Source organism: Dromiciops gliroides, chromosome 4 (assembly GCF_019393635.1).
Source record: "Dromiciops gliroides isolate mDroGli1 chromosome 4, mDroGli1.pri, whole genome shotgun sequence".
Taxonomy (NCBI): domain Eukaryota; kingdom Metazoa; phylum Chordata; class Mammalia; order Microbiotheria; family Microbiotheriidae; genus Dromiciops; species Dromiciops gliroides.
The window spans coordinates 11,500,060-11,525,157 of record NC_057864.1 but is presented as its reverse complement, the minus strand read 5'-3'; the positions used below and the strand labels follow the sequence as shown (position 1 = coordinate 11,525,157).

The 25,098-nt window shown below is 46.2% G+C and overlaps 1 protein-coding gene across 1 annotated transcript in view; it reads left to right on the top strand.

The window, feature by feature from the left end:
- IL12RB2 (interleukin 12 receptor subunit beta 2) overlaps positions 1-25,098 on the top strand; it is a 93,137-nt gene that overhangs the window by 52,653 nt on the left and 15,386 nt on the right. Inside the window, exons 9-12 of the mRNA XM_044005181.1 lie at positions 9,097-9,334; positions 15,044-15,235; positions 22,765-22,863; positions 23,024-23,182. Of these exons, the coding sequence (XP_043861116.1) occupies positions 9,097-9,334; positions 15,044-15,235; positions 22,765-22,863; positions 23,024-23,182 (688 nt within the window). The remainder of the gene's footprint in view (positions 1-9,096; positions 9,335-15,043; positions 15,236-22,764; positions 22,864-23,023; positions 23,183-25,098) is intronic.

Sequence of the window (25,098 nt, the reverse complement as noted above, 5' to 3'; positions counted from 1 at the left end):
GGTAGTAGTTTTCATTCAAACCCAAATCCTCTGACTAATACTCTCGCTGCCTTCCTATGGTGCCCTGCCTTCCTATGGTGACACAGTGCTAGAGAGTTGAGCAAGAATGCCCGCTGGAAAATTCTGCAATAGTCCCTGTGGGTGATGATGAAGGCTTGGCCCCAGAGGACAGAATCAGGAGCCATGGTAGAAGCTGGAAAGATGCCAATTTAGGGTCGATGTTAGGAGAAACTCCCTAACAATTAAAACTATCCAAAAGTGAAAAGGGGAGATCTCTTGAGAGGTGGTGGGTTCCACAGAAGTCCTCAAGCCAAGGCTGGATGAGATGTGTGTGTGTGTGTGTGTGTGTGTGTGTGTGTGTGTGTGTGTGTGTGTTGGGGTCTCTTCCACTTTCTGATGCTATGATTTTGCAATGGGCTTAGATTCTGGAGCATAGACAGAGAAGAGCAGAAAGGCGGATTCTGGAGCTAGCCAAATGTAGAACGGGAAGGGGTTGAGTTCTCTTTCACAGATCTTCCAGCAAAGACTAGATGACTGCTTCTTGGGTGTATCATAGAGAGGATTCTTCGCATCCAGATTGGACTCGGTAGCTTCCTAGACAGTTAAAGACAGGGCAAGGACCTCGGAAGCCATAGCGTCCAACCTTCCAGGAAGGGATCTGCAGATAATCTCTGATGCTGAGCTCAGGATTCCCAGCAGGAGGGTTGACATGACCAGTGGTTATCCAATGACATGACAGCTTCCTGTCATAGAGAGAAGGCAAGACACAAGCATGGACCTGGTCATCAGAAACATATGTTGGTTAATGATCACATGAAGGTGAAAAAGAAAGGACCCACCAGGGCAAGAGTGAACTGGAAAGCAAAACATTTGGCAGGTAAACTGACTCATTCCCCAAGTACTCAAATTCCCCTAACTTTTTTTTTAATCGATGAACAAAGATCTATTTTCTCTCCTTCCCACATCTGTCCTCTTCTTTCCTCAATTTTTTATAATTTTTATTGTGTTCTGGTTTCTTGAAACTGAGTGCCAATAATTGTATTTTTTTCTTTGGGGGTATGTGGCTCAGAAACAAAATCTGAGTGTATGGATCTCCATAAAAACCCTATTAAAATTTTTTAAAGTTTATTTTACACCTTAAAGTTACAGTCATAAAAAATCAATGATTAAGATCCAGGGAGGGGCAGCTAGGTGGTGCAGTGGATAGAGCACCGGCCTTGGAGTCAGGAGTACCTGAGTTCAAATCCAGCCTCAGACATTTAACACTTAGTAGCTGTGTGACCCTGGGCAAGTCACTTAACCCCAATTGCCTCACTAAAAAAAAAAAAAAAGATCCAGGGAAGCCATCCTGCCCTCTCTCCATGTAATTCTCTAGATAATAAATGCCTCGTGTGTGCTGCGGACGGTGCTAGGCACCCAGGATGGCACAGAGACAGGAATGGAGCTCAAGTAGTCTCCAGCACCTTAGAAACCAGAACAAGGTGTTTGTGTCTGCTGGGCAAGACTGGAAAGTCAGAGTCCTACCTACAACCATAGTGTGTCTCTGTCCCCTGGAGGGGGATTGTGATTCTTTCTGCCTCTAACACACCAGTTGTGTGATCGTGAGTAAGTCATTTAATTTCTTGGGCCTCAGTTGCCTCATTTGTGAAGGAGAGATAACACCTGTGGCACTTACCTCGTGTGCTACTCACTGAATGACATGCACAAGGCACTTTTATGTAAAATGTCCGTTGTTTGTTATCATCTACCTAGTCCAGGCTCTATACTCCTCGGCTCCCCCAATCCCCCTTTTCATTGCTTTAAACAGACTCAGAGACAATGTGGCATAGTGGATAAATGTGTCCTTGGAGTCAGGAAGACCTGGATTCAAATTCTACCTTTGGTACACACCAGCTGTGTCATCTCTGGCAAGTCACTTCTCAGTGCCCCAGGTGACTCTTTAAGATTATAACATGCAGGACAGGGGCTGATTTGCTTTGGTAAAGGGGGTTTCCTCATTAAGACTTCCCTGTCTCTGCAGGTGAAATCATAGATCTCCCCCCCACCCCAAGAAAAAGAAAGGCAAACCAAACTTTGAAGGCTCAGGGAGGGCACCGGGCACAATGCCTGGCACCCAGCACTCCATTTACTGAGAAGTCGGGTACAGTGGAAAGACGCCAGCCTTCGGAGTCAAAGAACCTGTGTTCAAACCCCGCCTCAGACATGTCATTTCACTTCCCTTTTCCTTGGTTTCCTTATCTGTAGAATGAGGGATGAGTAGCAATACAAACGTTTGAGGTGACTTCCTAGAATTCATGATCTTCTGAATAGAAGTGAAATGTGTCTGTTAATATGACGTTGACTTTCCATCATATGTGGCAAGCCGTACACACATACATGTCCCTTGGTGTGTGTGGCTCAGAGGACCCTGGTGATAGGTGTGTTTCAGGTATCTGTCACCCTCTACTGCCTGGAAAAATCAGCCAGTTAGCCCCTTTATTTCCACCGTGAAGTATGAGGGAAACAAAAGAAAATTCATTAGTGAATACCTCACAGCCTCTTCTTTCCCTCAAAACCTTGAAAGCCTAACAAGCCCATGGCGTAACAGTGGCTTACTTCGTGCTTTGTATCTAAGAAATTTGCTTACCAATGTGAAGTATTCTCACCATCTCTCTCTCTCCCCCTCCCTCCCTCCTTCGGCTTCCCTCTCCCTCCCCCTGTCTCTCCCTCTTTCCCTCAGTACAAGCAGAACTCTCAGATAGCTCAGGTGCCCTTTTCTGCATCCACTAGAGGGAGCACTGAAACCTTGAGTAGTATTTGCTCAGCACGATGAGTGATGGGAAATGGGTTATTTGGATCAATAATCGGTGGGAGGGTTTTTTTGGGGGGAGGATTGTCCAGAATAATAATTATGATGATGATAACTTTTTCTGTACCACTATGAGTAATATAAAGCACTTATTTCCCAACAGCCCTGGGGAGATAGAGTGTTATGATCTCCACTTGACATATGAGAAAGCTGAAATTCAGAGCACTTATACTTTGCCCTGTTACAGAATTAATATATGATGCAACTCGAGTTCGAACCCAGGTCTTTAGACTCCAGGACCAATATGGGGGACACACTTGTCCCTGATTATGGAGCCTCTTTTCCATGCTGGAAAACTCATGGTCACACCTTCTCTGCTAAAACTGTTACAAGGGGAAAATGAATTCGTATCAGCGCCTGTGACACAGTGAAATGGATGCTGAATCTGAAGCCAGTGAACCTGCTTTCCATTCTCAGTCAGCTGCTTTCTGACTGTGTGACCTTGGACAAGTCTCTTTTCTTTGAACTTTTACTTCTTCAACCATAAAAGGAGGAGGTTGGACTTATGGCCTCTGAGGCAGCAGTACTGCAACTTCAGCCTGGCCCAAGGCCACCGAATTTTCAGATGAGAAGACCCAGATTGGAGTCCCAGTTCTGTCCCTATCTGTTAGTGTGACCTGCCACTAATTAGCTGTGTGGCTCTGAGCCTTCATCTATTCGTCTTGGATGGACCGATGGACAGATGAATGGATGATGGATGAGTGGAAGGAAGCACAATGGATGGATACATGATGCATAGACAGATGGAAGGATGGATGATGGATAGATGGAAGGAAGGATGGGTAGAGATGGATGGATAATGGATGGAAAGACAGATGGATGCATGCATGAAAGAAGGAAAAGAACATTTAAGTGCTTTGTATGATACAGACAGAAAAGTGAAACTGCCTGTTCCCAAGGAGCTCACATTAGAAAGGAGTTCAGCTGCAGGGCAGATGGGAAGGCCCCGGATCTTTAGAGCACATCAGGAAGGCAGAAGGTGATGGCTCAAGGACTTGGAAGACACAAGGGCAGAACAGAGGATAAAGCCCAGAGGTCTTTAAGCTTTAGTGGTAGGACAGATGGCCAGGTTCAATGATCCTCCATCTTACCTGAAGGATCATGGCTGGTGACTCCTTGCTTACCAAAGCTGTATGACTGGCCACATCTGCCCTGCATGCTTCGAGGCTGCCTGTGCCCACAACATCTTAGAAGGAGATCTTCAAAATGGGGGTGGGGTGAGGAAGGAATGCCTGCATTACTTCCTTTACATAAGGGATGCAAGGAGAGTACAGCCAGGCAGTTTAGTAGATGGACTGTTGGGCCTAAAGTCAGGAAGATCTGAGTGCAAATCCAGCATCGGAAACTTATTAGTTATTTAACCTTGGGCAAGTCACTTAACCTCTATCTGCCTCAGTTTCTTTAACTGTAAAATGAGGATTGTAATATTACCTCCCTTGCATCGTTGTTATAATCATCTAACGAGATTTTTATAAAGTCTTTAACATAGTGCCTGGCACATAGTAGGTGCTATAAAAATGATAGCTATTATTATTAGTGCAAACCTTTGCTTTATAAACATGAGTTACTATGATTCAATTCCCTGCATCTTAGGAGAAAGAGATTCCAGGGTCAGGGCTCCATAGTTGATACCTGCTTCAAGTCCCAGCATCCCAGAATCTCAAAGGTTGGCAGGCTCTCAGGGCCAGCAGATAATATCTCGGCTGTACTTGACGCAAATCCCTTCTGAGAGCCTGGGATCCTTGATCTGCCCCCCCCCCACTCCCCGCATTTTACACATGAGCACACTGGGGCTTAGACAGAGAGTCTAAGTGACTTGCCCAAGGTCACACAGGCTGTGAGTATCAGAGGGCAGATGAGGACCAGATTCTGTCTCCAGAGCCAGTGACCTTTCCATGGTCCTACATCCAGAGAAGTGGCTTCTCCAGCTTTTGCCTAAAGACCCCCAGAGAGGGGAAGCCCTCACCTCCTAAGCCAGTCTGTGACACTTTTCAGTGGTTCCAGCTGTGAAGTTTTTCACAATATCCAGCCTGAATCTGCCTCTCTGTAACTGTTACGGTTCCTAGCTCTGCTCTTTGTCCCAAATAGCACAAGTCCAATCCCTCTTTAGGTAGTTCAGTGGATAGAGTGCTGTGCCTGGAATCAGGAATACCTGAGTTCAAGTCTGACCTCCCTATGTGACCCTGGGCAAGTCACTTCACCCTGTTTGCCTCAGTTTCCTCATCTGTAATATGATCTGGAGAAGGAAATGGCCGACCATTCCAATATCTCTGCCAAGAAAACTCCATGGAAAATCAGACATGACTGAACAGAAAAAACAAAAATCCCTCTGCCACAGGACAGCTGTTCAGCTATTGGGAGACTTCTCTCATCTGCCCTGGGTTTCTCAGCTCAGACTAACCATTCCTAATTCCTTGGACGCTGTGGCGCGACCCTAAGACCCAATTTAGATGCAGCGCGAGCATCGGAGGCCTTGTTCTGTCTGAGTGCACTTGTTCTAGGCGTCTTGCTCCTGGCTAGGCACGGACCAGCTGGGGCTCTGCAGCATGGCACTCACCGCAGTGCCAGGAGCATGGAGGAAGATGAATCGGCCACACGCCTTTGCTCTCATTATGACGGATGCCTTTTCTCTCTTTTTAACCAAACTAATTATGCCGTCTCTGAGAGCTTCGGTGGGTGAGTCCCCAGCCAACTCCACACCTGTCTTCCTGACCCACGCCAGGCCTGGGCTCCATGAATCCCATAGGGCAAGCTTGGCCTGTCTTCCAACTTGGGCAGGGGTAGATTGCATACAAGATAATAACCTTCATCTCAGCACTTGGACTTGGCTTTTTCAAGGGTTCACACTATTGATCATCTTCACTGACTCTTTCCTCCCACCTTTTCCCTCTGAAATTCTGCTCAGAAGGAGGACTATGAAAGTAATTTTGCAAGTACCTGGGCCCCAGTTTATCACCACCACTGGGAAACTTCATTGATCTTTGAGGCAAATGTTCCTTTTTGTCGGGCCACAGACTGTTCCAAGGTTACCCAGCAGTCGTTGGAAATGTTCTTGAGAATTGGTGTTGCCTAATAGCTTTCTCATTGCTTCAGCAATTCCCAATTGCTTTTGAGCTAAGTTTGCCTCCAGTGAGGTTGTTGGCTTGTTACAAAGAGAGGAGAGAATAGAAATCAATGGTTTAGACAGCAAGCGTTCATTAAGTGCCTAGTGTAGGTGAGGTACAAGGCTTGAAAGAAACGTGAAATGAGCAAATTTAGAGCCATCTCCACTCCCAATGCTCACATGGACTATTTGTGCCTGGCCAGTGGCAGAGCCTCCTGAGCCCATGTCGGTCTGATCGACCTCGGGCCAACACACTGTACCTTGACCTCAACGCGGGGATGCCATTTGGGTCCCCTTTGAGAACAAAAGCCAGCAGACACTTTCATCAAGTACACAGACACAAAAATAAGAGCCTCTGGCCTCCGAAAGCTTCCTCTCAACTGAGATGATATATTTTTCTATTTAGAGTTGCTTTTCGGGAGCCAAGATGGCGGAGGAAAGACATTAAGCTCACTGGGCTCCTGATACAATAACCCCCAAAATAACAATAAAAGAACCCTTGGGGCAGAAAAACACACAAAAATAGGGGCTGGGAGTTTTCTCCAGCTATAGATAGATTTCAGGGGGCTGTGCTGGGCCACGAATAAAGCCTAACCCCACAATCGGGCCAACACACAAGACACCCGCCAGAGGAATTTGCCCCAATGCCTCTGAATCGGCTGCGGCACCGGCGTCTTCTGGAACCAAGTGCGCGGTCGGACTGAACGGCTGGCCTGGGTGGGGTAAGTGCAGGGGTACCAGTGGATTGAAGGGAAGGATTCGACTGTCCCACCCCAGCGGGCAATCAGGAAGAAATCCTGAGCGTCGGGAGACCCAGGTGGGGGAGGGGAGCAGGGGAGCAGTCTCATTGGAAGCTGAGAACCACACCACAGAAAGCTTGGCTGGTTGGTTTCTTAGTAAATAGGCCTGAGGTTATCTCCAGACCTGAGAACAGGCCAGGTGAGATTAAAGCCTGCCTCCCCTCAACCCAAAAAACCTGGGACCCTCTGAAGCTGAGAACAGGAGTGGAGCCGAGAAGCAGCCCCCCCACGCTCGCCAGTGGAGAGTTTAAAATCAAATGAAAGCGAGGCCAGGCAGGCTGAGAAGAAGCCCAACCATCCCCCAGGCCACGCTGTAGCTTGAACAGTGTGTCCTGGAAGCAGCGCCACACTTAAAGAAGGAGTTAAAAGCCAAGAAATAGTAAGCCAGGATGAGCAGGCAGAGAAAGCAGAAGACCATCGAAAACTTCTTTGGGGGTAAGGTAGACCACAATACAACCTCAGAAGAAGAAGATAATAACAGGGTCAAAGCTCCAACATCCAAAGCTTCCAAGAAAAATATGAACTGGTCTCAGGCCATGGAAGAGAAAGTAGGAGAAATAGAAAGAAGATTTAGAGAAAAGGAGGAAAGAATGGAAAGGGAAATGAGAGCAATGAAGGAGAGTCATGAGAAAAAAGCCAACAGTTTGAAAAGCCAAATGGAAAAGGAGATTCGAGTTGCTTTTCCTTTCAAGTTTCAGGTTTGATCGTTATGTTGAGTTGGGCCAGAGAAAGAAAGGGCAGCTGTTCTGTAACTCTCTGTGCCTGCCTCCCTCCAGGGCTGGATCAGGCTCAGGAGGGCAGACAGCCTCAGCAGCTGGGGCCAAAGATGCTACCAGGGAGGCGATAAGGAGAGAGCAGAAGGCAGCCGAGTGGGAATGAACAGAATACTGACCCGCTATCCTCCAGATTCAATCCAGCCCTGTCTTTAACTCCCCATCTCCTCTGACAAAGACCCAACAGCCACCTTCTTTTAAAATAATGATATACTAGTAACTGGCATTTCTAATGGGTAGAATTTGAATCTCACCTGAGACACCAGCTGTGTGACCCTGAGCAAGTCACACTTGGTGCCTCAGTTTCCTCATCTGTAAAGTGGGATAACAAGAGCTCCTACCTCATAGGGTTATGAGGACCAAATCAGAAATATATGCCTATATATAAAGTACTTAGCAGATCTAAAAGTGCTACGTAAATGTTAGCTGCCATTGTCAACATTTGCAAAGTGTTTTATATTTGTAACCTTGTTTGAGCCCTTCAATAGCCCAGTGAGATCAGTGTATCAATGATCTAAAACTGTAAACAGCCAAAAACCTTGGAGAGATGCCTTTGGCTCAGAAAGGTTTGCTGTCTTACCCAGGCTCACACAGCCTGTTAGTGGTGTCAGTCATGGTGGTAGTGTTGGAGATTTGAATCCAGGTCTTCCTAATACTTAAGTCTACCCCTTTTATCTTCTGGAACACAATGTCTAATGATATACCGAGGCTGGGAGCAATAGGTGATGTGTCTGGGTGTTGTTGAGGGGAGGAGGGGGTCAAGAGCTAGGAAGTAGATTTGTGGGAATTGTGTGGGGAAAGAAGGGAAATAAACAGTCACGTCAGTGACATGTAAGACTGAAGAGCTAAACATTAGACACTCATGGCTCTGGGGAAGTTTGTATGTTAAGAAGGTGTGTTAGGGCAGCAAAGGCACCTCTGTCTTCTACCAGAAGGAGGGAAGGAGGGACTCCTTAGGGGGTAGATGTCTTCCCCTCTTTGATGACCTATGGGCTTAGGACCCCTCAGAAAAGAGACTGGGGTGTCCAAAAGGATGTCTCAGATCCTCAGGCCAAGGACTAGGATGGAGGAGAGCAGATTATAGTGGGTTGAGGGGGCACAATTTATTGAATTTATCAAGAGTGAGGGGCAGCATATGGAGAATTGCCGTGTAATCCTTAGGCCCATAGAATGATGACAGACTCAGGGAAGGGTCCCTGGCATGTTGCGTAACAGGTGAGAAGCCGTGGATGTGCCCTAATCTGTATTGGTCCGTGAAATACCTCAACCCCTCCTGGTGAGATCAAGGATGCCTTAAAACATGGGGGCAAACATTGCTGAGTAAAGAAGCCCTGCTCTCCTCAGCTCCTCTGGCTGCCAGGCTGATGATGTCTTTCCTCAGCATGTATTGTGCCTTTGTGGTACATTTCCCTATCAAGGTACGTGTCCTCTCGCTGAATGTAAGCTCTTGAAGGGCAGGGAGTTTCAAGATGGTTCTTGTGTCACCATATGGGGCCCATAGAAGGCGCTTAATAAATGCTTTGGGATTGATCCTGTCCATGAGCAAATAGAACTTGGTTTCTTTTGTTGTAGAATCCAGGTGTGTCTGAAGCAAGGGGGAACATCCCCAGGTATCGGGTGACCGTCCAGGAGTGTCTGGCAGTGGCCCAGAGCTGCTCAGCCACGCTGCCTACCCTGGAGAACTGCACCGCGCACACTCACTTTGTTGGCATTGTGCCCCAGAAGGACTACGCCGTAACTGTTTCTGCAGTTCCCTCAGATGGAAGCTTCTTTCCCACTCGGACCTTCATCCTCCGTCAGCCCCACAAAGGTGAGTCCGACCTCTGGCTAGCTTTAGCTTGTAGGATGTCCACGGCCAGGAGAGCCAGCGGCTCATGCCTCGGTTTTCCAGAAGCACCTTTGTTGTTATATTCTGGAGTCCTGGACTCAAACCCCTTCACAGCCCATTCAAATGCAGTCCTGGCTCTGATAAAAATTGGGATAGGCCATTGGGATCAGCCCTCAGGCTGATGAGGCAGAGTGTTGGAGCAGCCAGATTGTGGCTCTGACCCAGGAAATGCCTGGATTCCCAACCCACCCTGATTTTTACTGGCTGGGTGGCCTTGGATGGGTCACCTAACTTTACCATCAATAGATCCACCAACCATTTCTTAAGTGAATGCTACGGGTGAGGCACAGTCCTACAGTCTGTGGTTAACACAGACAAGACCATCCTCTTCCCCAGAGAGGCCTGGTCCTAAGGGGAGGCGACATGCACTGTGGTAGGTGTATGTACAACATGGACAATCAGCATGTGCCGGGCCCTGCCCTCCAGGGGTTCCTGGTATAGGCATGGTGATAATAGCGCCACTTCCTGCATGCAGTAAGTGCCTAATGCGTGTGTGTTTGAATGATTCCCCCATGGAGACACAGAGATTTAACCCTGTAGTGGTTTCTAATGGGTGCTGGGGCCAACTATAAGTAAGGTTCCACGCCTTCCTCCCCTCTGCCTCCTAGACCCGGGCTCTCCTTCCAGGTCAGCTCAGGAGCATTCTTTGCTTGAAATCATATGTGTATCTGTGCCTGTGTACACATGTGTACTTGGGTGTGTGCATGTATGTACACTGTGGCCCTGATGACCAGGTTGGAAAAGCCTTAAGAGCAGCTACTGGTTCATTCTTATCTTTGCTTATTGATTAATGGATTAATTTCCCAGAGTACTTTATATATATGTGTGTGTGTGTTTATGCACATACACATATATGTATACTTAACATACATACATGTGTGTATATTTATGTATGCATATATAAACAGAGAAGCAGACAGAAACAAGAGATAGAGAACTAGATGGCACTGTGAATAAAGTGCTGAGCCTGGAGTCAGGAAGATCTGAGTTCAAATCCTGCCTCAGACACTTACTAGCTGTGTGACCCTGGACATGTCAGTGAAGCTCCATCTGATTCAATTTCCTAATCTGTAAAATCAGGATAATAATCATACCAAGCAATTCCCAGAGTTGTGAAGATGAGACAATATCTGTAAACCTCGCAAATCTTAAAGCACAATATAAATGCTGGCTATTTTATATAGGTAAATATGCATATATACATACACACATCTGTATGTATATGTATATATATATACACACACATAAATAGATGTGTCTATATTTATATAATAGTCTACAATAAATATAGAATACTATGAGATTTACGTGGTGGCCTGAGTTAGTATTTTATCCCAAAGGGTCAGAGTGAGTAACTGAGCCCTACCCTACCCCAGCTCTAACCCACTAGACTCCCTCTTCCTAACTTTCCTGACACTATCCCAGATACTGCCAGCCCCCAGTCCATCAGGGTCACAGCCTTGGTATCATCCTCGACCCCTCACTGTCACTTCCTCTCCTCCCCCCACAATTATTGTCTCTCCAATAACCCCATGAGGTAGGTACGATTCTCTCCATTTTGTGTGTTCCGTCAGTTCCCACCTATTTGCGACCCTATTGGGGGTTTTCTTGACAAAGACACTGGAGTGGTTTTGCCATTTCCTTCTCAAGCTCATTTTATAGATGAGGAAACTGAGGCAGACAGGGTGAAGTGACTTGCCTAGGGTCACACAGCTAGTGAGTGTCTGAGGCAGAATCTGAATTCAGGTCTTGCTGATTCCAAACCCAGCATTCTAGCTACTTTGCCACTTCACTGCCTAAGATACAAGCCAGTGTGAGTTTGCTTCCTTATTTTTCCCAATGTGACAACAAATGAACCCTTGAGTGTCTCATGCGTTTATAGCTGGTTCATACCTAGAAATGTTAGTTATTGGTAGTGTGGCTGTGGTGGGATGGCTCAGTGGGTAGGGCTCAGCCAATACCATTCATTGCCTCTCATTTTACTATTGGCTCATTGCCTTGAAGGGTTTCCTTCTGTGAACATTCTCCCTCTTCCCTGAGGAGTTGTAACCAGAGGTAAAATCTGTAAGGTACTGTCCTTACCTCCTAGGTACAAGATCTCATAGGGAAGACATGACCCATTCATGAATAATGAGAACACAAAAGAGACCACGCTGGGGATAATTCACAGCAATAGAGGGCTTTACAATTTACGCAATGCCTTTCTCACACTAACTAGAAAGCAGTTAGTCCGAGAATTATTATCCCCCTTTCACAGATAAAGAAACTCAGTTGAAGTGACTCATCACATGAGATAATAGAATTACTGGATAAAAGATTTACAACTGGAAGAGACTTTGGAGACCACTGGGGCCAATGTTCTCATGTTAAGATGAGGAAACAGAAGTGTAGACTTGCTCAAGGTCCCATACCAGTAAGGTCTATGGTGGGATTTGAACTCAGGTCTTTTTTTGTCTGGTCAGACAGGTAGCTCTTGGAACTGGGATTCAAATCCATTCTCCTCATTCTTAGCTGAGCTTTTTTCTCACCATACCATGGCTTCTAAGTGAAGAAGAGAAGGAGAAGCAAAGACAAGTTGAGGTCTAAAGGGGGGAAAATCCCTTTCTAGAAGATGAGGAAGCTTCATGGCCTTGAAGGGCAGAAGGAGATTCCAGCTGGCAGAGATGAGCGAGACATGCACAGGATCACAAAATTTAGAGCTGAAAGAGACCTTCGAGTGCATCTCCTCATTTTACAGATGGGGAAACTGAGACTTGGAGAGGTTATGCTGTTGACAGGATTGTGAGCCAATGCACAGTCAGGGCTCGCCTCATCTCTGCAGGAGCATGTCCAGGTTGCAATGATTGTTTGCTTTGGCTGGAGCATAGGCTGTGTGGAAGGGAGCCCCGTGAGCCAAGGCTGGAAACTCGATGATGCCAGATCACAGAGGTCCTTGGATGTCAGGCTCGGGAGCTTGGCTTTATTCAGCAGGTGCTCAGGAGCTTTTGGAAGGGCTGTGAGCAAGGAGAGTGATGGAGGCAGCTCTCTACTTAAGGACACGATAATGATGTGCAGGAGACAATGGATTAGGTCAGGGAGAGGGAAGGGGTCCAGTTCCAGGTGGAAAGAGAGGAGGGGCCTGTGGCCCATTTCAGAGACATTATGCCGGCCCAGCTTTCAGGAAATGGGTACGTGGCCGAACAGATCACTTTGTGCGGCACCTCAGATGTCATCCCTCACCCATGAGCAGGTACACGACGGTTCATCAGCCCATGAGCAACGCTCATTGTTTTTCCTACACTGAGCCCTGCTGCTCACAGATCTGATGGGAGCATGGAAGAACAGACACGCTCACTGCCTACGCGACCCGGGCAGCCTCAGTTTCCTCATCTGTAAAATGGGGGTGACAACAGTACCCACCTCCCAGGGGCCGTTGTTTGGAAGATTGCTCAATATGCTGCATGTAAAGTGCTCAGCAAACCTTAGTGTGGTGCGTAAATGTGAGAGACAGGATAAGGAGAATCCGTCAGACATTCTGAGAGCAATTCTTAAGCTCTGTTAGGTACCAAGCCCTGTGCTCAGCACTGCCCTCAGTGAGCCTATATTCCCTCAGGGTACATGTAGGTGCGTACGTGTGCATACACAGATAGGCATTGGGACACAGATCTCCTTGCGTGTATTTTCTATGAAGTGATACATGTTGTGTGTAGACATAGACATGCACATATATAGACAACCTTGTATCTGTTTTGTTTAAAGCTATAGAAATGTACCCATATCTATAGCAGTAAATAGATATGATGCTCCTTACATAGATACATGTAGCCATATCATCATACAAAACAGATACAAGGCCAACTATATACGTATGGGAATATGCAGACATAGCTTTATACAAAATAGATACCAGGTAATGGGGCAGGAGAGGCATTAGCAGCCAGGAGGGGGTTGAGAGAGGCTTCACCTGAGCTGAGTTGAAAGAAGCTAGGGATCCTGAGACACTGAGGTGGGGAGGGAGGGCACTCCTGGCAGGGGGCAGTGAGTACAAAGGCTTGGAGGCAGGAGATGGAGTGATTGATGTGTGTGAGGAACCTCAGGAAGGCCAGTTTGGCTAGACTTCAGAGCCCCGAAGGGGAGCAGTATGTGAGAAGGCTGGAACATTAGGTTAGATCCTGGCTGTGCAGCACTTCAAGGACAGAGAAGTTCATGAAGCTGAGTATGTGGGAACACAGATGTCAGAAATAGATATAAGTAGAAACAAAACGGTAGGTGCCGTTTCCAGAAGGGAGAACGGAGAACTAGAGAGGGGTACGCTCTGCTGACAGTCACAGGGCTAGACGGAGCTCGGAGACCCGGCCCACCTGATCTGTGCTGGGCTGTATTCTGTGCTAGTCTGGGGCGGGGGCGGGGCAGGGCAGGGCTTCGTGCCAGAATGAGCCTGGAAACAGACTGGGGAGGAGGCAGGTCGTAGGTAGAGCTTCAGAGGAGCAAAGAGACTTGTCTTGGTGCAGAGAGAGTGCGGGTGAGGCCTGAAGTGCTTGGGACAGGGTAGGAGCAGGGAGCGATCTGCTTGGCTGAAGGAGGGAGCATCAGCCAGGCTGTAATGGCCATTAAGGACACTCAGCTAAACGTGGGAACAGGGCAGGGACAAGTGGCATTCAGCCTCGGATTGGAGCTTGAGAGTAAATAAACCCTTAATGGGAGCCTCCTTGGTGTTTGCTCATTCAGTCAACAAACACTGATTAAGCATCTCCTGTGTGCAATAATGTGTACAGATGTATACACATATATAATACTTTTAGTAGAATGGAAAATATATAAGCTGTAAGATAAAATATCCAAAATGTAGATATTTATATTATATAAAATATACAATAAATATATGTATTATGTAATAGATATAATGAGCATAATATATTGTATAACAATATAGTAGATATAATTATTTATATATGTGTGCATGTATATATGTGTAGATGTGTGTAGATAGATAGAAGGATGGGTGGGTGGGAGAATAGATGGACAGTCAGACAGATATATAGATATATAAATTAAAATATATGATCCCTGGCCTCAAGTAACTTATAATCTAATGGAGGAGATAAGAACCAAAGGATGATAGATTTGAAACTAGAATCAGTCAATCAACAAGCATTTACTAAGCATTTTCTATATGCCAGATATTGTCTTGGGTACTTGGGATAAGGAAGGAAGGAAGGAAGGAAGGAAGGGAGGGAGGGAGGGAGGGAGGGAGGGAGGAAGGAAGGAAGGAAGGAAGGAAGGAAGGAAGGAAGGAAGGAAGGAAGGAAGGAAGGAAGGAAGAGAAATCCTGCCCTCGAGAAGCTTACATTCCATCAAGGGAAGCAAGTAGTAGAAGGACTCCTGGTCATCTGGTCCAGACCCTCTTTTTTGTATGGATGAGGAAGCCCGTCATTTGGGAGAGAGGTGGGATTTGAACCCAGCCCTTCCGACCCCCAGTTCAGGGTTTTTTCCATCAGTGCCTCTTGGCTGGGTAAGGAGTGGCAGGAATTCCTTTTCAGGTCTGAGGCCCCTCTGACTCTGAGATTCTGACTCAAGTCTTCCCGGGAATGCGTTGCTCTCACCCCTCCCTCAGGCTCTCTTTCTCTCTCTCTGCTTTTTCCTTCCCTAAAGCTCCTCAGAACATCTTCGCTAAATCTCAGGGGACAGACGGCATCAAGATGACCTGGGAGCCTCCTGGTAAAGATGCTGCCTCTGTCAAGGAATATTTGGTAGAATGGAGAGAGCTCAGCACAGGCAGCAGCCACTCTGCCCCTATCGACTGGCTCAGACTTCCCACCAGCAACACGTCGGCAGTGATATCAGGTAACAAATCGTCAACCTTCCTCTAGAACATTAGTGGCTACTTTTGAGTTTAAGAAACTATGATGGATGGGGCAGCTAGGTGGCCCAGTGGATAGAGCATCGGCCCTGGAGTCAGGAGTACCTGAGTTCAAATCTAGCCTCAGACATTTGACACTTACTAACTGTGTGACCCTGGGCAAGTCACTTAACCCCAATTGCCTCACAAAAAAAAAAAAAAAGAAGCTATGATGGAGAATGAGTCAACAAGCATTTATTAAGCACCTTATGTTTATAAGGAATTATGCTAAGCGGTGTTTTGGGGGGACCCAAGGACCAAGACTTGAAAGCTGTTGTGTAGACACACAGTGTGTCTACAAAACACAAATGGGTTGTGGATGTGCCTAGGACTGTACTCAATAGCAATGATGATGATCAGCCAATGGACATTTATGATGCGCCTGCCAGGTACTCTGCGATATAAGTTCTACTGACTGTCTATGTTATTCTATGTCTATGTAATCAAGTTATAGAAGTCATGCTGACAATGGATATACATATATGGTATAGTGTTGATATATAGGCAGTATAACAGAGAGAGAGGAGAGAGAGTATACAGGTAGTGAAACACACGTGTATGTATGTATGTATTATATTTCTCTGAATATGAGTTATAGAAGTTATGCTGATATATGTTATACTGAATATATAAGCAGTATATAGGTAGTATGACACATGTGTGTATATATGCATTGTGCATGTATATGTATATGTATTATACCCCTATACACAAAATAATTACAATAGAGTATAGCTGGGCAGCTAGATAGTGCTGTGGAAAGAGCACTAAACCTGGAGTAAAAGACTCATCTTCCTGAGTTCAAATCCAACCCCAGACACTACCTAGCTGTGTGACCCTGGGCAAGTCACTTAGCCCTCAGTTTCCTCATCTTTAAAATGAGCTGGAGGAGGAAATGGCTCCAGTGTCTTTGCCAAGAAGCTCCCATAGACAGCATTGGCAAGTGCTGGTCCACAGTCACAAAGAGTCAGGCATGACTCGACAATAACGCCAATGGTGGGTTTACAAACATACCAGTGACATAACGTCAGGAAGGGTTGCCAATCACTTGATGACAGAGTCAGAATCTAAAGAGACCTGGGCACAGGTGACAACTTTAGATCACGTGGAATAGGATGAAATTTAGGAATGAACATAATTGTACACTTAGATATAGTGAGAGCTAATGTTTGCAGGACTGTTTAAGGGTTACAGAAAAGTTGTTGTGCATTATCTATCCTGAGACTCACAATAACCCTGGGAGCTAGGGGCAACTGGCATGTTCATTTCATACCCATTTGACAGATGAGGAAAACGGGGGCTCAGTGAGGTCACAGGATTTGCCCTTGGTCACTCAGTTCATTCAGTGTCAGAGGCAGGATTCAAATGCAAGGCTTCCCAACCTCCGGTCCAGTACTCTATCCCAGGAGTTTCAAAATCAGATCTAGAAAATACTAAGCCAAAGACATGCCTGTGAGATATGGAAATTGGGCTCCTTGAGACTACAGGACCTCCCACTTAAAGATAAAAATGTGAGACAGAACAGCATAAAAAATATATAAAAAGGAGGGGATTTTTTTTTTTTTGCTTTAGCTGGGGAGTTGATTGTCAAAAAAAAAAAAAAGGAGATATTTGCTCTCCAAAGATGTTTGCCGCCATAATGGAAGGTATCCTTATGAAAAGGAGAGCTAGATGGTGCAATGGATGAAAGAACTCATCTGAGTCCAAATCTGGCCTCAGACACTTAGCTGTGTGACCCTGGGCAAGTCACTTAGCCCTCAGTTTCCTCATCTTTCAAATGAGCTGGAGAAGGAAATGGCAAACCACTCCAGTATCTTTGCCAAGAAAACCCCAAAAGGGTGACGATAATTTGGACACACCTGAAGACAAATCCAGTGAAAAGTCCAAATGGAAGTTCTAACTTGTGGCCAGGTTCCCCAGATGCCTATTTGCAAATTCTATGACCCAGATTGTATCAAACCCTGTAACATTGTCAGTGAGACCTGCAGCCACTCAGAAGGGTTCGCCTGTCAACCCACATGGGAGAAAAAACACCTAATCGGATGAAGAATGCCCCTTGTCCAGCCTGTGATAGAGAGTCGGCTGCCCTGCGCATGGAGTTGATCAATCAGCACACATATTTTGAGCAGACCTCGATGACAGACAATTGGCTGAACTCAGAATTGAACAGGAAGCAGGATGCCCTTTGGAGAAAGTGCATTGTTTTCTGTAATTGAGAGATGCTTTCTGGAGAAAATGACAACTCCCATTTTTTCCCCTTTTTTCCATACCAATCTTCTTCCAGGCATCTCTCCAAGATGCTGAGTTGACAAGCAGGTGCTGCTCTGCATTGGTAGAGGGATTTTTTCTTATTACACTAATGAAATCACAGGTCCAGGCCAAAAAAGAGCCAGAAATGATTTTATTGAGAGGGATAATTAGGTGTCAGTAGTGCTTTGCCTGAGTTCAAATCCTGTCTGAGACATTTACTGGCTGTGTGACTCTGGATAAACGACTCTCTGTGCCTCAGTTTCTTCATATGTTAAATGAAGGTAACACTATCTCCCTTGCAGAGGAGATAACATTTGTAAAGCACTTTGGAGTCTTAAAAGAGCTGTGCAAATGTTAGCTGTTATCATCACTTAACCTCTGGAGTCTTAGAGGATACCTGGGGGCCACTATGACCACAGACACCAAGGAGCTACTTTTCTGCATCAATGGTGTCATCTCCACACCTGGACTTCTATACACAGATGAAATCATAGGATTGTAAGGTCATAGATGCAGAGCTGGAAAGGATCTCAGAGGCTATCAAGCAGATGTGGAAACTGAGGCCCAGGAAAGTTAAATGATGTCCTTTGGGTTGCACAGCTGGTAAATGTCTGAACCTGGGTCTTTCAGACCAGCAGTGTCAAATTCAAATAGAAAGGGATCCTTATAGACTGGCATATTGACTGAGAAAACCACAAATTAACATTATCTGTGTTGTGTTTTTATTAATTTTGTTAAACATTTCCCAGTTATATTTTTTTTTTGGTGAGGCAGTTGGGGTTAAGTGACTTGCCCAGGGTCACACAGCTAGTAAGTGTTAAGTGTCTGAGGTCAGAATTGAACTCAGGTCCTCCTGAATCCAGGGCCGGTGCTCTATGCATTGCGCCACCTAGCTGCCCCCTCCCAGTTACATTTTAATCTGATTCAGAGGCATGGGAGTTTTTCTGGCTGTGAGTTTGATACCTCTGTTCCAGACCCCAAGTCTTGGGTTCTATCCATTGCACAAGTTGACTTATCACAAGGCCAGACTTCCCCCTAGATAGAAAAACGTGCTTCTGGTGATGCCATGGCTCATGAATCATCACCATCTCTGGAAAACAGGCAGCCTAAAGGACAGGGAAAGAGATCCATGGCAGGCATCATTGTCAGTGGAAGCTTGCAAGCTGAGTATATTGCCATTGTAGGCTCACACCATAAATGGCACAAACAATTTCCATCCAGGAGATGGATGATTGGAAAAGGTGAGTTGGTCAGACTTTGAGTGAGGGCTAGCAGCTAACAAGCTCGAATCCACAGCCATGACCTATTAAGAGTCAGGAAGACCTGAGTTCAAATCCTCCTCCCAACACAAATCCTGCCTTAGACTCTTAGCAGGTATGTGAGAAGGGAGAAGTCATCTCGCTTTTGCTGGATGGCGCTGCATCTTCATTCATGCTGAACCACCGAACAGAGCCACAGACTTTGATGGAGAACTTTCCTTTCTGGGTCTTCAGAAGCTGTGGCTGCAGCTCCTGCAGGAGCAATAACCCATCTTTGGCTCCCATGGTGGTGGATAGGCTGGTATTCAAACCCAGACCTTCTGTCTCCAAATCTTATCCCCATGATGCTTTTCAGTGGGTCCATCACAGTCAGAACCAGGCTCCTCAGGCTTAGGAATGTCAAGAAAAAAACACCCACAAAATCCACAAATTTGGATTTTGACCCAGATATCTTTTGAGCCCAGGCCAGGGTCAGGGGACCATAGACTTATTGCTGGAAGAGAACTGAGAGCACAGCTAGTCCAGTCCTCTCATTTTGTAGGGGAGGGGTACTGAGACCCAGAGATCTGAGGTAGGCATCCAATGCCAGACCAGGACTGTCCGCCTACAAGGAGGAGTCCACACAAGGTCATGCCATCTCTTCAAATATCTCACCAGACACCTTCAGACTGAGGCCCAGGCGGGGCCTCCCTCAAACCTTTAATTAAGATCGCCAAACTTCACTGGCCAGGTGCAGCTCATTGGTGCATTGGTTTGTGATGTGGATGGAACACCCACAGTCCCGGGTGGTGCTCCGACCCATGTGGGGCTCACCTAGGGGAAGGCTACACTTAATGTAGCTCTGTTCTTGTCCTAGGAGTTGCTGAATTGGCTTGGCAGGCTGTTGAGATAGGAGGGGGCTCTTTCTGTTTTTCGGGCTTGAGCTAGTGGTGCATCTTCCCCTATTTTACCTGGCCAAGGTAAACATGGTATAATCTCCAACAACCTTCCCCACCTAGGATTATTTAGGGGGCCCAGGGGTGTGTTTTCATGGCCTCTCCCATGATCGGTAGTGCTGGCTCTGTGGTCCTACTGATTCCTTAATTCGACTTCTTGGTAACAAAAGGTTGTCTTCTGAAACTATGTCTGTCTCTTTTTCTCCCCTCTCTTACTCTCTCTGATCTCTTCCTCTTCTTTCTTTTTTTTTCTCTCTCCCCTCTCTTCCTCTCCCTTTTTTCTCACAGTGTCTCACACACACACACACACACACACACACACACAGTAACTTACTATTTAAAGTCAGGGTGTTCCAGCCAAAGAGAAAGTGGTCATTCTAACCGATTTGCCAGCTATTCAACTACCACCCCAGATGGGGCCCTCATTGATGAGCTGAATGATTGCAATAGCCTCTTAATTGGTGGCCCCACCTCAAGGCTCTCCCCACTCCAATCCATCCTCCTCTTGCTGCCAAGGAGCTCTTCCTAAAGAGTAGGTCCGATGGTGTCATTTCCCCTCCTTAGTAAATGCCTGTGGCTCCTGATGCCTTCCAGGGTCCAATATAATATCCTCTGTTTGGCATCGAAAGCTCTTCATAACAACAAACATCAAGTTCTTCCCACGTGCCCTTCACTAGGCACTGGGGGATATACAAAATTTAAATAAGGTACTGTTCCTGCCCTCATGAAACTTAAATTCTACATGGGAACGAGAGAAATGTGGATAACAATATTCCTTAACAATCATTTTCAAACTTTTTGGTCTCAGAGCCCCTTTATGTTCTTCAGAATTATTGCAGACCCCAGAGACCTTTTATTGATGGGGGTGGGGTATATCTATCAACATTTACCATATTGGACATTTAAAATGATAAAAAAATTTTTAATGTTATTTTATTTAAGATAATAATTACAAACCCATTATATATTGACAAATGACAGAATTCATGAAAAATAACTATTTTCCAAAGTAAAAAAATGTTGTGAGGAAAGTAGCATTGCTTTTTACATATTTTGTGGATTTTTGCAAATCTCTCTAATGCCTGGCTTGTTAGAAAGCAGCTGAATTTCCCTATCTGCTGCTACGGTTGGGATAAGATATTTTGGTTGAAGTCTAAGAAAGCCCATCGTATCACAGATATGTAGTTGAGAAAGGAGACATCAATAGGTAAATACGTTTCCTTGAATTATTTTGAAGGTAGTTTTGGCCACATGGGACTAGTGGAAAGGTTCTTGAGTTCCCGAGGGGTCCTTGAGCCCCACTTTGAGATCCCCTACCCCATGAAATTGCATAATAAATGTATTAGGATGGTGCAAAGAGGAGACCTAAAGGTCAATAGCTCATCATGTCTGAGCATCATCAGGGAAGGCTTCCTGCAAGAGGCGGTATTTAACTGGGACTTTAAAGGATGGAAAGCCATTCAATAGGCAAAGAGAAGGATGGAGAACATTTAACAGGAGACAGCCTGCTACAGTAGAGGGGACAGAGTGAGGTCTGGAGTCAGAGGACCTGGGGGAGGGGGTATTACCTGTGTGACCATTGGTGAGTTTTTCTTCACCTATCCGAGCCTCGCTTTCTTCATCTGCAAAATGAGGGTTGAGGCTGAGATATCTGATGAGGTCCTTCCAGCTCTAAATGAAGAATCTTTACATTGGAAGGGATCAGAGGCGTCTCATCCAACCTGTATGTGAACATAATCCCTTCAGAAACAAACTGAGGTAGCCAGCCTCTGCCCAAAATCCTCCACTGAGGGGGAGCCCACCTGTAGTAGCATGTCTGAAGATGAGAGAGGTTCCCCTTCCTTCCAGACAAAATGGCAGTCCACCAGATTGGTGGAGGAGCTCACAGAAGGGAAATATATGAGGTGAGGTTAGAAAGATAGGGAAGCCACAAATTGTGGAGTCTTGAATGTTAGGTCAAAGATGCTGAATTTTATTTGCTTGGTTAATAGTACTGTGGCACAAAATAAAGGGCTTCTGGAGACATAGGACCTGGGTTCAAATTCTACCTTTGATGTTCACTATGTGACCTGGGACAAGTCACCTTCCTGTGGCTATTTGTAAAATGAGGGGTTGGATTAGATGATCTCTGAGGTCTTTTCCAGGACAGATCTTTGACCTGTGATCTAGAAAACTACCAAAGATTTTAATAATAAGAAGAAGAAGAATGAGAATAAGAAGCCCATATCTATGTAAAACGTTCAGATTTCCAAAAGGCTTTACAACACATTACCTCATTTTTTAATCAGTCAACAAGCTTTAAGATTAAATCCCTACTAGGTGCCAGACAGGGCTGGGTGATCCTCACAACACCCCTGTGTGGTAGGTCCTGTTATGATCCCCATTGCAGAGATGGGGAAACCGAGGTTCAGAAAGGTTAAGAGAGTCACACAGGTACGAAGTGTCCGCATCAGGACTGAGCCAAGCTCTTCCTGCCTCCGAGTCCGAGCCCGGCACTCTTTCCAGCTGAAGTGGGGAGAGTCTATAAGGGCGGGGAGGACCTACAAGGAGGCTACTGAGGAATGCTTGTGGTTTGGGAAATTGTGGTTGGAGTAGGCAGTGGCTTGGGTTTGTCCTGGTTGACCGAAATGTGGTCTTTTCTTTTTTTGTTTTGTTTTTGTTTTGTGGGGCAATGGGGTTAAGTGACTTACCCAGGGTCACACAGCTAATAAGTGCCAAGTGTGTGAGGCCGAATTTGAACTTAGGTCCTCCTGAATCCAGGGCCGGTGCTTTATCCACTGCTCCACCTAGCTGCCCCAGAGCAATGTGGTCTTGAAAATGCACTTCGGGGGTTTAAGTGGGAGCCGCCCGGAGGTGTGAACCCAGGGAAGGAGGAGGGAATAGAAACAAAAAGAAGGGAGAGGGGATGGAGTGTCAGACTTGGGTGGGGGGGCAGAGGGGCGACTCCCGGACCCAGGGGTCGAGCAGGGGAGCCCGAGGTCATCGCTTTCCAGGCTTCACATCGTAATCAGATTCTTCCTTTCGTTGCAGAACACGTAAAACCCTACCTGTGCTATGAGATCCGCCTGTGTGCCCTGTGGGAGAAGGGAGTCGGGTGCGCCAGTACCTGGGCTGACCTGACCAGTAAAAGTGACTCTCTGAGCCCCTGGGAAGGGCGGGGCTGGGGGAGGTGGCAGGGCGGGGGGGGGGGGGGCGAGGCCGGGGAGGCGGGGGCGCGGCCAGCCCGATCGCATGCCCTGGCTTCCAGGGATGCTCAGGCTCTCCTGTTGTACTTGGTTACATTTCACAGAACCAGTGACTGGCCCCCACGTCCATAGCGCCACTGGGGGAGAAGGAACAGCTTCCGTTACCTGGGACGAAATTCCTGCCCAAGAACAAATGGGCTGCCTCCTTTATTACAGGATATACCTGCAGGAGCGGCACTCCCAGTCTGCAGCTCGCATCTTGGGTGCGTGGATGTTCCAAAGCCTGGAAGGGGGGAGGGGGAGGCACCGCCCCACCCCCAAGCCTCCCGGCCCTTCTTGGAAGTGACAGGAGAGAGACAGAGACAGAGACAGAGACAGAGAGACAGAGAGAGACAGAGAGAGGGAGGGAGAGGGGAGAGGGGAGAGGGGAGAGGGGAGAGGGGAGAGGGGAGAGAGACTGATTGAAGCAGGTGATTTTGTGGTGCAGGGAAGAGCACTGCCTATTGAGTCAGAATGTGAGTTCAAATCCTCTGATGGGAAGGTCCCAACCTCCTGGGCTCAAGTTTCCTAGTCTGTGTAATAAGGGGGTCAGACTAGATCGACTCTCTCTGAAATGGTAAGCAATCTGCTATACGTTATACATGTGCAATCATGTAAAACATTTCCATATTAGTCATTTTGTACAAAAAGAGGAAGGAAGGAGGGAGGGAGGGAGGGAGGGAGGAAGAGTATGCTACAGTCTGTATTTAGATGCCATCAGTTCTTTCTCTGGGGGCAGATAGCATGTTTAATCATGAGTCTTTTGTAATTGTCTTGGATCATTGCACTGCTGAGAAGAGTCAAGTCTATCACAGCTGATCATCACACAATGTTGCTGTCACTGTGTACAATGTTTTCTTCGTTCTGCTCACTTCACTTTGCATCTGTTCATGGAAGCCTTTCCAAGTTTTTCTGATATTCTGCTTGTCATTCCTTATTTCCTCTTCTGTAAAATGAGCTAGGGGCAGCTAGATGGCACAGTGGATAGAGCACTGGCCCTGGAGTCAGGAGTACGTACCTAAGTTCAAATACAGCCTCAGACACTTAACACGTACTAGCTGTGTGACCCTGGGCAAGTCACTTAACCCCAATTGCCTCACTAAAAAAAAAAAAATCAGTTTTTATCTTGCCACGTGAATTACTGAGAAAATAGAAGCTATTTTCTTTGAGTTCCCTCTTCTCCCCTTTCTATAGATCTCAAATCTCTTTAACAGTACCATATTCTCTTTTTCTCCATTCTTTAATAGGTTCCCCTTTTCCTCATCAAAGTCAACCACTGTACATATACCTTTGATCCTATCCCCTTCACTTAATAAGGTAGATTGCCCCCACAATCACCCATGCTTTCAGTTGGTCAGTAATCATTAATCAAGCACTTACAATGTGCTAAGCACTGGGGATATGAAGAAAGGAAAAAGATTCTCTCTAAAATGAGCTGGAGAAGGAAATGGCAAAATAACTCCAGGATCTTTGCCAAGAAAACCCCAACTGGGGTTTTCATGACTGAAATGACTGAACAACAACAACAACAAACCTGTTTCTCCTTCTGTAAGATGAAGGAGTCGGCCTAACTGGTGTTTGAGGTCACTTTCCCCTTTACATCGATGAATCCATGATCCTGATAAGCATCCATGCCACCCTTTTCCCAAATGTCTTTTTGGAAGTGTCTCCCACATACATTCTGCACATGGTCAGTGTAGGAATTTGTTTTCCTTGACTGCATATTTGTCAGAAGGGGTTTTTTTTCCCCTTTGTTCTTTTAAATTGAGAAGGTCAAAAGGAGAATAAATGCTTTTTAATTGAAAAATAAAATGGAAAAAGTGAACTGTCTCCTACCAGTACACCAGTATCTCTCTTGCTATCTGATAATCTGCCTTCATCCCCTATCCCCTTTATCTAAATCTTTCCTCCCCTCACCCAGAAGTTTATTAGAAGGAATCCCATGGGGCAGCTAGGTGGCGCAGTGGATAAAGCACTGGCCTTGGATTCAGGAGTACCTGAGTTCAAATCCAGCCTCACACACTTGACACTTACTAGCTGTGTGGCCCTGGGCAAGTCACTTAACCCCCATTGCCCCACAAAAAAAAAAAAAAAAAAAAAAAAAAAAGAAGGAATCCCAGGGGCAGCTAGGTGGTGCAGT